General features: G+C 37.6%; 1 protein-coding gene across 1 annotated transcript in view; it reads right to left on the bottom strand.

Annotated features, from left to right (window-relative positions):
• Positions 1 to 13,327, bottom strand: part of NAV3 (neuron navigator 3) — a 376,755-nt gene that overhangs the window by 164,127 nt on the left and 199,301 nt on the right. Inside the window, 1 exon segment of the mRNA XM_073214824.1 lies at positions 6,583 to 6,698. Coding sequence (XP_073070925.1) covers positions 6,583 to 6,698 — 116 coding nt within the window.

Below are 13,327 nucleotides of genomic sequence, written 5' to 3' on the forward strand. Positions count from 1 at the left end.
GAGCACCAATCAGTTCAGACCAGTGGTTCTCAAACTATGTTTATGTTCAGAACTAGGAGAGCTTAGTACCTACAGCTTGCTGGGCCCCATGCCACCCCTACTCATTCAGTACATCCTGAAGTGGCTTGAGAATCTGCATTTCTAACATAATCCCAGGTGGCTCAGATACTGCAGACTCTGAGACTCCATTTTGTGAACAACTAGGCTGAAACTAGAGGTGTTCAATGGAGTCCCCCCTAGGTGACACTCAGAAATATCAGGAGACATTTTGGGTTGTTGGGGCAGAGGATGTGGCAGACATCTAAGAGGCAGAGACCAATGAGGCTGCTCTACTTCCTAGAGTGACAAGACAGCCACGGAAACAAGGATTTCTGTAGACTACAATGTCAACAGTAACAAGGGTGAGAAACTCTGGCTTAGACTAGTTACAGTGCATTTACGAATGATTTAGAAATTCCACAGCTACAAGAACAAAGGTGTGCTTTTGCTCATATGAATGTCTACTCTGTGTGGTCTGCAGCTCGGATCTGGGTACCCTTTACACTAAGACAAGACACGTGCTGAAAGAGCATCCCCAGTCTGGGGACATGGTGATCTCCTGACAGGGAAAAGAGAGAGCCAAGCAATGGCTCTACAGCTTCTGCTAAGAGGAACCGATGTCATTTTTCCACTCAAATTTTGTTGACCAAATCAAATCACATGGTCCATCCTGATTAGGTAGGGTAGGAAGCATCTTCCTGTAGGGCAAACCTAGGAAGGGGTGGGCTAAGTCCAATGGAGCCAATATAATCCTAACAGAGAAAATATCAAAAGAGTATTTTGACTGTTTCTTTGTTTAAAGACACTGTTTTCACTTGTAGTTACAGTATTTTTTCCCTTGGAAATACATCAGTCTACCAAGTTTACCCTGAACAACAGCAGGGAACTCTAGAGACAGCCATCTCTGCTTGTTTTGGGTGTGCATTCAGATGGGTGTGTTTATATTTACTTGTGTTCATCCATATAAATGTGTGTTACATACCGTGGTGGATGAAGCCTCAGTGCATAGGAGACAAATACGCCTGGTCAGTGCTAAAGCTATGACTCACTCCAATTTTGCCAAGACCTAACAAAGTATTGCTACTATAATATTCTGAAAAGGAATGCATTTAGCTCTTTAGTAAATATTATTACAAAATGACTATTTAAGTAAAAGATCTAAATTGAGCTTGCTCTTAATCTTTATAACATTCAAGAAAAATGTAACTTAAGTGATCATTCACAAGGATCTTAGATACCAGATATTATCCATTACTCAACACAACGTCTGGTAAGTCAGAAAAAAACACATGCAACCATCAGCTTATTCCTCGGCTTAATCTAAACTCTCACTTCTAAAATGATTTCCTGAATGCATCTAAGTATTTTATTACTTTCTTACAAATGACATGTCAGCTCTGCGGATACTGAGTCAGTCTGGCATTTTTCAATGTTGTTCAGTTGAATATAAATTCTAGATAAAGGTTAAAAAGTACATTAAACAAATGTTATACATATTGGTAAATAGCCTTCTGCAAAAAATATGTAAAAAGGGCAAGTGTGATCTTATGTAAAAAAAAAAAATTGAAAAACTTTCTTGAATGATTCCAGTGGAATGAAAAATGAAGCTCACTCACATTTCTAAGGGTCTCCTGGCACTTGATGAAAGGGATGATCTCTGAGGCTGAATTCATTTTGCAATGAGTATAAGAATAAACCCCAACCAAGGGCAGTAAACTCTGAACCATCAATTTAGCAGGACTTACAATATTGAAGTAGCAACATGAATCTTAATGGAGAGGCTGGAAGCAAAAGGCTCACCCACTCATTGCTACAAATTACCTAATACATTCCACCTGACTGTGATAATTAATGGACTCATCATCATCAGATCGTGTAAATATCACTAGGTTTATTCCCTGAAAACATGACAAACAGGAAACGTGAATGATACACATAAAGACTTTGGAGGTCTCCAAATTGTAGATTTCCAAATTGTAAGTCTTGACTTTTCTCCAATGTCGTTTTATTTTGTGTCACTCATTTCTGATACTTATCTTCACACCATAATTAAATTCTATTTTAAATTTCCACTATAATCAAGAGGCAATGTTTTACTTCATGTGAGCTATTGGGTAGATGAAGTTATAAGCTGCTAGGCTTCCTAGCTAACTTAATGAATCCCTTTAGCAAATCTGCTCTTCAACATGAATCACTCAAGTTTGCTCCTTAACAGTATCACAAAGCTTTACATGTCCTGTATCTCAGAGGTCATGAAGTAGAGATGCTTTTCACATTTCTTTAAGCACAAAAAAGGATTTTTCTTGGGTCACAGAAACAAAAAGCTCAGGGAAGGAGGGAGGGATATTTCAGACGTGGCTTGTTCAAGGGCTCAGACATTTCCTAAAGTGCCTTGAGCTCACTCTCTCTTACTCTAGGTTCTTGTTTTCTGTTTCTTCCACTACCAGCAGGTCCATGCTTTCTTTTAATGAGCTCCAGGTCAAGTAGAAAAATATATCTTTTTCCTAATATTCTTAGGAAAAGTTCTGAGAATGATTCTCATTAGTTCTGACTGGTGGGTCACATGTCCATTTGCGAAAGAATCACTGTGGTCAAGGAATAGGTTGCTCTGATTAGATATAGTTGGGTCAATTTTGTTGGAACCACATGAACAGAGATTGATGGGACTTTGGTTCCCCCGAAGAAAATCAGTGCTGCTATTAGATGGAGCACTGGATGCTGTTCAGGCGAAAGTGTAACAGGGCATCAAGGTACGCTTACTATGAAGCCAATAGTGCTGGAGATACAGAGCTCCTAACTCACCCGGGCTCCTCCCTAAATGGACACTGTATGTTATTTTTGTCTTTTTATTTTTGCATTGTTTTCAGACACCCCCAAATTGCATAGGCTTCAAACTGTCACAAAACCTGGATCTTACTCTGCCACGGCCAACACCATCAGAGTTGTATAACATCAGGCTACTTCACCTGGGGAACAGGACAATCACTCACCAATGAAGCTCCCACACCAACCACTAGCAATAAGAGTTCAATAATAACAACAGCACTAAAACTTCGGGTTACAGAAAACCAGTGAGCTACCAAGATCCCAGCAGGAAAAGGGCCCAGCTTGACAATGAGAAGCTAATGACAACAATAAAGTAAGTAGAATTTTTTTTTCAAGTTGTTTTCACTGAAGTTGTTTCTTCCTGGAGTTTATTTTCTGGTTTCTTTGCTCATTAGGAGTCTACAATAATAAGGATGGTCTTCTTTTAAGCCCTGTGTAAGTCATTACAGCTAACTTAGCTGTTCCCATATATCCAGTAATCCAATTATTTGGGGTGGAAAAGTTTGTTTCTCTCTTACTCTTCTACAGAAGGATTCATGTCTTAGTCACACTTATTTTCCCACCCCTCGGCATGCTTGGCATGTTGAAGGTACCAGAGATGATTACTGAAAAGATGGATGGAAGAATAAAATGGTATCTCACAACAATCCTGTGAATTTATTAAGCATCACAGTCACCTCATAAAAAGGGAACCAAGGAAAAATTCAAACAGCTGAATAATGGCAGTCCAGAGGCCAGAATCATTTTTTCCTACTTCCTAGAACATTTCTATTCCCATATAGTATATCTTACACTGTCTTTGAAAGAATATTCTGTGGGCCAGTCTAAGGGAGGGCTTGGCAATAAATTAAAGTGTTTATGTCACTTGTGGTTGGTTTCTGTAGCAGCCAGAATATAGTAACAACAACAGAAATCAGAAAGAGAAGGAAAGCTGTGGAAGGGTCAAGAAAAATTGTAATTAAAAAAATTAAGATTGGAGAGATGGTAGTATCCTGTGGGCTAAAGAGAATGACTGGGTGAAGAGGGAGATATTAAAGTGGTAGAAGAGAAAGAAATGCAAGGAAAGGTGGAATAAATGAATATAAATGCTGTACATGAGTAGATGTGGTAGCCAGGGTTTCTGAAATTCTTTTCTCTCTGTTTTAATTTTTTCCAGTAAAGTCAAGATCAAGGTCTTGAGTTCAGAGAAAGGATAGGAGGGGTGGTATCGCAGATTTGAGAGGAAAAGAAAAGGTATAAAATTGTCATCTAAGAACTTGAAAGAGTTTGAGATTTCTCAGATGACAAAAAAAAAGTGGAACAGAGAAATGCAGAATGCTTGCTGGGCATGTTCACATGAGTTGGGGGTCATGAGCGAAAAGTGAATCACAACAACGTGTGATATGTTTTTCTTCAGGTTCATTCGTTGCTGGTAAGCAACGGGTGGGGAGTTGAATGTAACCAGGTCTGTGATTTCATCAAGTGAGTGCAATGAAGTGAGAGAGGGCTTAGGAAGTAAAGGCTATATGTAAAAGTAAAATTGCATTCGGTTACCCCTGGACGAGCACTGACAAGAAAGGAGGTTATAATCAGCAAGAATGGGGTGCATGAAAGCAAGATGAGAGAGAAGTTGTAGATTCTGACATGACCAGACCTAGGGCTTGACCATGAACATGAGAAGCACAGGAGGGATTAGAAAACAAGGTCACTGGAAGAAAGGCCGGCCAGGGAATGCTAGTGCTTGTCTCATCACCGGTCTACTTCTCATGATGGACATCACTGATCAGCTGATACACTCCTACCCTGAGTTCTCCAATTACACCACTCAGTTTACAGCTTACTGATCATAAATGAATGTCATCTTTCTTCCATGAAATCTCAAGTTTGCAGTGATAGAAATTTTCACTGCCCCACTATAGGCTAATTTTAACTGAGTTATAGCGCAAGTGACACAACCAGATATGCCTCATTTCAACATTTATTTGCTGCCTTCTTTCTTTTATTATATTGCTATCTAAATCATAGACTCAAACCTATGACCCTATATAAATAATTACTACTACAACATAATAGTATTTCTTCTAATAAGCCCATTCAATTATTATATTCTGTTGAAGTTTATATTTTATATTTCACTTTTAAACATTCTATTAAAATCATCACAACATTAAATTGAAATGTTAACTGGAAATAGGGAAAAATGACCAAAAAGATAGACAGAATAAGAAAAGGAGAAAAATGTAAAACATGGATTACTTATTCACTCAAAGATACTTAGTAATATATTAGAGAAACAATGTTCCTTTGTAAAATTCACATAAAAATTGGAATTCAAGCTGTACTAAATGCATTTTCTCCTACAGATTTGAGCTCTAGTATTTCATAGGCATATTGATACTAATCGAAGACATTCTTGAATAGAGAAATATGGGGGGTGTATGCATCCTCACACTACACTAGGTTTAAAAAATATCTAGTCACAATACAGATAGATATCATCCTGAACCATCTGAAACTATGAGGAAGCCAGCACTTTTTAAAGTATTTGAAAAAATCATACACGTAGCATCCCCATAGCTATGTCTTGGCGTTACCATTTCTACCGCTACCCTCCTCTGACCCACTGTAATCTCCGCACAAAACCTCTGGTGCCTAATGCTAACCACTGATGTTAATTTCAAAAAGAGCCTTAGAAAGCTGTGCCATCACTGCTGCCAGTACCCACCGGTGGATAATGCAGTAAAGGCTAGTGACTGCCAAATGTTTCAAGTCTGATGAAGTGGAGAAGGTTCAAAAACCCCCGATTTGTGAAATGGTCACTCTCGTGAGCTTCAGAGCCATACGCTGAGTCCTTAGAGTATGTAATTATTTTTAAAATTAAATACTTATTTAATTTTTTTTCTCTGGGATAAACAAAGGCTGAGACAGAGATTTAAGGGAATAATAGACATACCTCTACTTCCATGCATTCTTGTACTTAGACACACATAAAATGTTCTTAAACTCTCTTTCCCCTTAGGAGTGGTGTATTTTACTAAAAGCCTACTTAGTTCCTCAGGAATATAACAAAATTATATTATATAACCTACATCTAACAAAATTCACCAGAGGCCCTCCATACATGCCTAGGCTTATCTGGATCTCAGTAAAAACACTGGACTGAAGCTGATAATCCTGTTTTATACACTTAAAAATCTGGCAAACTGTGTCTGGGTATGTTAATGTCTTTTTTTCTTATATTATTTATGTAAATGAGGTATTTCCATAATTATACATATATAATTAACATGATACACATTTGGAGTGACCATGTAGACATGGCCTAAGTAGCAGAGAATTGAAGACAGAACATGGTTGGACTGGCCATTGAAAACTTAAAGCGACATCTGATCCTTAATATTTTTAACATCTCTAAATATATTCAAGGGCTGCCTTACTAACAACAGAAGATTCTCCAGGTTTTGTCTGATTATGTTCAACCTGATTTTGGGCAATAATGACTTAAAATCCCAGCCTGTGAGCACTACCACAATTCTTTCCAGAATTTTTTACAAAGTAACAAAGAGATCATTATAAGTAGAACAGACAAATATCTAAGATTCTCAGAAGTATGAGATGTGCAAAGTCCATTTATGCTTATGAAAAAATAGTATAGCACAAACATGATTTAATAAAAAAGACTTACAAAGCGATTACAAAACTCTGAGGTTTGACCTACCCATCAATCAGAACACTTACCAGATATCTCCTCTAGACACTGCTTAGCAGTCTTATTATATAATAAATCCATCTTAGTAGGACTGGTACAGGAGTCGCCAGATGATAAAGAGGTACCTTCATTTTCTGAATGTGCTCTGAAATAAAACAAGAAGACAGAAACAAATAGCAATTGCTGTCACCAGCAAATCAAACTTCTCTAGTACAAGAAGAAATGAACGTATTAAAATTTTTCCTGGTAAGTAAGTGTTTCTTTATGACTGCGATATTCTATAGCTTTCTATCTATAGGAGAATTTCCTTATTTCTCATATACAACCCAATTGGAAGTAAGATACTCAACCAGATTTCTGAGACTTTTCTAAATTCAAAAGCTTGTAATTACCAATAGTTGAGAATATTTTTGGGGGGCAAAAGACTTGAAAAAATTCTATTCTTTTTGCTGTTTTAGAAGAAGTTTGGCTAAATTGTGTTCTTGTGAGAATAATTAACACACTAAAACTACCCCTAAAATTATTTTTTCCATGAAAATTCTACAAAATTATCCTAAAAAACAAAGTAAAATTAAAAGTAATATTAAATTTGTTCTGAGCCCTAAATATCATTATGACATCTTGATTTTAGATATATTGAGGTCAATCAAAACAGATTCTCATTTTTAAAACTCTCTTTTACATTGTTTTATATTTGCACATGGGTATGTATTAGTGCTTACAGTTAATGTGTAAAGAGTATGTCTAATTAAATGAAAAGCACTTGGCAGAACTGCATACCTTTTGATATTCCAATCTTCCTTCATGCATTACTGCTTTCCTTTATGCACAAGCAAATGTTTTAAAAGACACTGTCCTTACTGATGCAGCTTCACATTCTGTGAGTATTTGATCCAAACCCTCACATCTTTAAAAAATCCACAGCATGAACTACTAAAACCAGAGGTGACAATGCAGTATAGCAGTGTATGCTAGACTTTGTAGATAGATCACTTGCCCTAGAGTCCCACTTCTAGCACTGGGTTTGAACCATGGCAAGTGGTCACTAAATATTTCTCACTTTAGAAAACCATCTATGGAGAATGTTTACATGTTAAAGGAAAATTCACTGTATTTTCTCTGTATCAGTTTTTAAATATTACTTTTATTCTACATTGTATTTTGTTTGAGAGAAAATAAAGTGTAATCACTGATACAAGAAGTGTTTTATATTTATCTGAAAGATTCAGAAATTCTAAAGAACTCATTGGAATTTTAAGAACTCATGGGAAAGTATATTGTGTATATAGGTACGGATGAATGGATGTGGATATATGAAAGAAAGACCTATATAAAAATTCATACAAAACTATACTTTGACCTCTACTGGGTTTGAATGTAAAACTTAGCTCTCTCACTAATTAGTTATTAACTCATGTGACCTTGCTAAGTCACTTAGCCTCTTTGAACTTCAATATGCTCATGTGTAAAAGCAGAGAAAGATAGGTACCTTGCAGAACGATTGTGAGCTCAAGCGTTATTATTACTAAAGGTCTGGAAGGGCATTCTCTTGAGGCATGTGGGATTCTGGTCAACACTAAAACGTGGGGAACATAATCTGGCTCTCTGTGCATTTCTTTTCTTATCTGGCTATGTCCACCTATAGCCCCTCCTAAAGTGCTCTGCCACTTGGGCTCAATTCCTGCTGGCCTTGGTATCTCCCTAACCCGTTTCTTAGCCTGCTGTCACTGAGTGAAGGTGTGAGGGGAATCCTCAAAGTTTTCTAAGGATTTTTATTACTTGCTGAAGCAGTTTAAATAAAGAGTATGTAGTGAGACTGGAGTCCCGGGGGAAGCTTATTGGCTCCTGCTTCAAAGCTTCAGGGAGGCACAGTGCCTTGGTGACCTGGCCATGAGCTGCAACTGGCCTGAAGCCCTACAGACTCAGCACTCGCAGGATGCTATCTCAGAAGCTGAGTCACATTAAGCAGTTCACTGAGGAAAGCCCAGCGCCAACTGGCTCTTACTAGAGCGAGACCAGCAGCTGTCACAGGAGCCAGAATGCTGTGGTCACTCATTTATGAGAGTTATAAAGATTCACAACATCTCCCTCTAGGAAAATGCATATAGAGCAAAAGAGTATACAGGATGTGTTTTGAGAGGAAGACTTTGTGCTTTGCTCCAAACTAAGATTCCTCAGGAGCTGACTGGTTGTGTTCTTCCGTGTGTGAGACCTAGTACTCAATTCCACTGGCTAAGTCTGAGACACTGTAATACAAAAAGTACTCACACTTCTGACAGCTCAGTCTTGTCTCAGAAGCCTGTGTTTTATTTTTTAAGATGCCTGTGCATATTTCTGGCTCATTCCCTCTTTAGTATCTTTTTGCTTTAAGCTCATTAGACAAACTTATTTACCTTATTTTCAAATTCTTTGATGTATTTTCCATGATATTCCCTATCCAACTTACCAACATTAGAAATGATAGGGACACATATTGATCAAGGAAAGGGACATGGAAAAGTTAAACTTCAAATAATTATAAGGACTTAAAAGTCATCTTTCATTTGTATGCACATGTAAATGGGTTTAGATCTCTGTTCTACATATGTTACATGCCATCCATTTCTCCAGGATTTCCACTCATTATTTGTTAAAGTGGAATCAGATTTTAACTCCAGTCTCTAGAGGGGCAATCGATGATAACTGGGATGTAACTTTTAAACAAATGATCAAAGAAATTCAATTCAATCTCTGAAGACTCCCAACATGTCCTTTCTTTCCATGCATTTCCAGTAAAATAAAAGGATTTGGGGTTGGCGCATTGAAACAATTTGTAAAGTCTTCAGAATCAAGTGTTCTCTAATCAAAAGGTACATTTTGACAGGTATAACCTGTGAATATTGCAGTAGTATCATTCACTGTTCCCACAAAAACTGATATTGTATTTCCCTCATACTGACTAGGAAGAGAAAAAATGAGTATCATGATGTTCCTTCAAAATATTTAGAAGATAATTCTGTGTGGATTCTCTTACTGTGCATTTATGACATGGTCAACATGCTAAAAGTACCTATTGAAATTGTAAGATACAGCATTGCAAAAATACCATTTAATTTACTTAGAGCTCTAAAAAACCAGATATTCAGTGCTAGTATCTGCTATTAAGACTCATAGTGGTTAAAAGTCTAGATGTCACCAATGATAAAATATAAAAGCTATTTCCTGTTTATATGCACTATGTTTCAAGTGATATTTTGCCTATGGCATATCACTCAAAATTCATAATGATCCTGTTGCTATGAACTAAATGTTTTCCCCCAAACTCATGTTGAAACCTAATTCCCAAGGTGGTGGTATTAGGAGGTGGAGCCTTTGGGGGTGGTGACTGGCCATGTGGATGGAGCCCTCATGCAGGGCATTAGTGCCCAAAGAAGGAGACCCCAGAGAGAGTTCCCTCGCCCCTTCTGCTTTGTGAGGACAGAGTGAGAAGACGGTCATTTATAAACCAGAAAGCAAGACCTAACCAGATGCTGAATCTGCTGGCACTTTGACCCTGGATGCCCCAGCCTCCAGAACCTTGAGAAATAGACGTTTATTGTTCCAGCCCATGGTATTTTGGTTACAGTAGTTTGAATGGACTGAGACAATTGAAATGTAAGTGCTGTACTTAAATTGAAGCTTCTAGGGGTTGAATAATTTGCTCTACAATAACAACTGATAGATGCTTAAACCATTCATGAACCTGGTTGCCTATAAATACCATTCTTAACCACTAACCTATGGTTTAACTCTAAACTAAATGTCTCCAGACACAAGCATTTTAAGGCATTTGAGGCCCCCTCTGCTTACAGATGGCTCAGTCATTAAATCAGTAACAGGCAATATTTGAATGTGACAGCATCCACTGATCTACCCTAAATTTTACTCTTTACTACTTTAAATTTACTCTTGAGAAAAATAAGCTATTATACATGCCACTTAGAGGAATTAAGCCATAAATTGTAGATACTATCAATCTTCAAATTCCATAGTTAAGGCTGTTTTCAAAGAGCAGTATATTAAAATACATCTTGATATATTCATCTTGGTCTGGATGTAGTCACAAATGTGGACAGAAATAGAACTGGTTTCATGTCAGCAACATTATCCAATGGTCTTATAGTTCTTGCTTTATAAAGCCAACAAAAAGAAAAGAAAAGCAAGTATCTTTCCAGCAAGGAGCTTGCTCTCTTCTTTCCATCATGGTGGGAAGGCAAACAGGTGGGTCAGGGTGCAAGCCAGGAATCTGTCAGGGTGAAGAGCAGCCCAAACATACTGAAGATAATGAGGGCCACATTTCTCAATTGACAAAAGGAGGTACAATCATGGAAAGGGAAAAGCAAGAATAAGCCCTGTGTGCTGACTTGGAACTGGAGCTGCTGTTATGAACAAACGTTATGGTTATATATGGATATCACACAGATACTGAGGTAAGTAATGACATAAAGGTGCACATGTGTGTGTGTACCTACATACACTTCACCTTTCAAGAAACCTAGAAACAATGAGGTCTTGGTTTCTAAATATCACCCTTCACAAAAGGTAGGGAGAGCTCCTAAGGTAAAAGCTGAAGCCATGGCAGGGTAAGTACAAGGTAAGCTTGGAACACCATTGGCCAAAAAAATGAAGTTCTCAAGGAACAGAGGGGCAGAGCTGGCTTGAAGGGGACCCCAGTAGCCAAATCTGGGAACATAGAATAATCATAATATGTAGTCATTTCAATGGATTGTAACCCATTTGAATATAAGAACCCATTAGTCCACATAGTTTAGAGAGAAAAGGAGAGGGAGGGAAAAGAAGAAGGAATGGAGAAGGAGGAGAAAAAGTAGGGCATCTCTTTCTTCAAGTAGACCACCACGGCATAAATGCAGAAGGAATGATGGAATGAGGAATCATTTGTCATCATTGTACTAAATTATTCATTCAGGCAATAAACCTCACTGGGAGGCTAAAACTTATGGGTGAAAACAGATTAAGGAACAGAATTTTTCGAGTCTCAAAATATCTTCCCACAAAAATACTTACTAAATACAAATGAGGGAAAGTAACTCTAGAGTGGAAAACTGTGGCAGACATTACCCTAAACAAGGAATCAAATTTAACACCACCAAAGCGGAACCATCAATACTGTTGATAGGATGCAGTGGAAAGAACAAAGCATCATTTCTGTGACATACTAGACAAAAATATATGCAATATGAACCTAATCATGAGCAAGTATCAGACAAACCCAAATTTAAAAATGCTGTACTGATAGCCTGCTTTCAACATGTCAGTGTCATGAAAGTCTAGGAAAGATGATAGAAATGTTTCAGATTAGGGGAGACTAGGAAGACAGGACGACTGGGGAAAACATTCATCTTGACTCACTGAAAGTGATCCTTTGGGACAATTAATGAAATTTGAATAAGGTTTTTGGGTGCTCAGAGTGAAGTATATATGGGAGTTCTTTGCACTATTCTTATCAATTTTCTGTAAGTTAAAAATTTGTTCTGAGAGAAAATAAAATTAGAAAGAAGAAACAGCAGTTGTGTGGCTAGGCAATCTGGCAGTGAACCTCGTAAGCCAAAAGCAGAAAGGGTAGTTTATGAGGCTTCTCTGCTGAAAGCACCCCAACTCACAGCGGTGTTCCCCCAGCAGGCCCTCCTTGAGCTGTCTCAGGGTTCCCTCTTGAAAGTACTGCTGTGTGAGGGGGTTCAAACTGCTACCCGATGCACAGATATATATCAAACCTAGCAAAAGACATGCTGGCAAGGCAAGCATTCAATAAACTTAAGTTTGTGCTGATGACCAATTATGCCCAGTTCACATAAAACCGCAACTGCAGCCTAATCTGTAATAGTAGCTGCAGGGCTTACAAAGCTTTATCTGCAAGATGGTGATATGCTCTGCATTTCAATCTTTAAAAACTCACAGCCCCTTCTAGGCAATCTACTGGTTCAACAAATAAGCCAAACTTAAAACTACGTAAGCATTTTCAAAACTAATGTTTTGGATTCTTTGCCTTTCAGAGCATAGAATATTCAAGGGTCAACTTTCCATGTCACCTTCTAGGCAAATCTGAACTCTCACAAAATCTTGTTATAACAAGTCTCTCCTGAGAACCTATTATGTTGTTGTAGAAGAAACATCATATTATATCAAAAGAAAGGAAATCTCTAAATTCATACTCTCTTGACTTAATGTTATAAATCAAGTGTGTATAGACAGTCTCTGCTTATACTTGATTAATGAACTTAAGCATCATGATATTTTTCTCTGTATAACAGTGTCTTGACTAGTCTTTCCCTGACTTTCATGACACTGACATGTTGAAGGCAGGCAATCGGTACAGTGTTTTTAAATTTAGGTTTGTCTGATACTTCCTCATGATTAGGTCCATACTGCATATATTTTTTGTCTAGATGTCACCGAAATGATACTTTGTTCTTTGCATTGCAATCTATCAACAGTATTGATGGTTCCGCTTTGGTGGTGTTAAATTTGATTCCTTGATTTAGGGTAATGTCTGCCACAGTTTTCCACTCTAGAGTTACTCTGCCTCATTTTTATTTAGTAAGTATTTTTGTGGAAAGATATTTTGAGACTCTGAAAATTCTTTTTTTCTTATTTTGTGAATTTCCCACATCCCTGACTCTGCTCCCTTGGCCTTATGTGTTTGCATTATGCACTGTTTTCTTGGCATCTAAAAAAAGGTCAGTCAATAAAGAATGCAGACTGCAAGATAGCAAGTTACAAATCTGGTTAATGGCTATT

Source organism: Manis javanica, chromosome 10 (genome assembly GCF_040802235.1).
Source record: "Manis javanica isolate MJ-LG chromosome 10, MJ_LKY, whole genome shotgun sequence".
NCBI classification, from domain to species: Eukaryota; Metazoa; Chordata; class Mammalia; order Pholidota; family Manidae; genus Manis; species Manis javanica.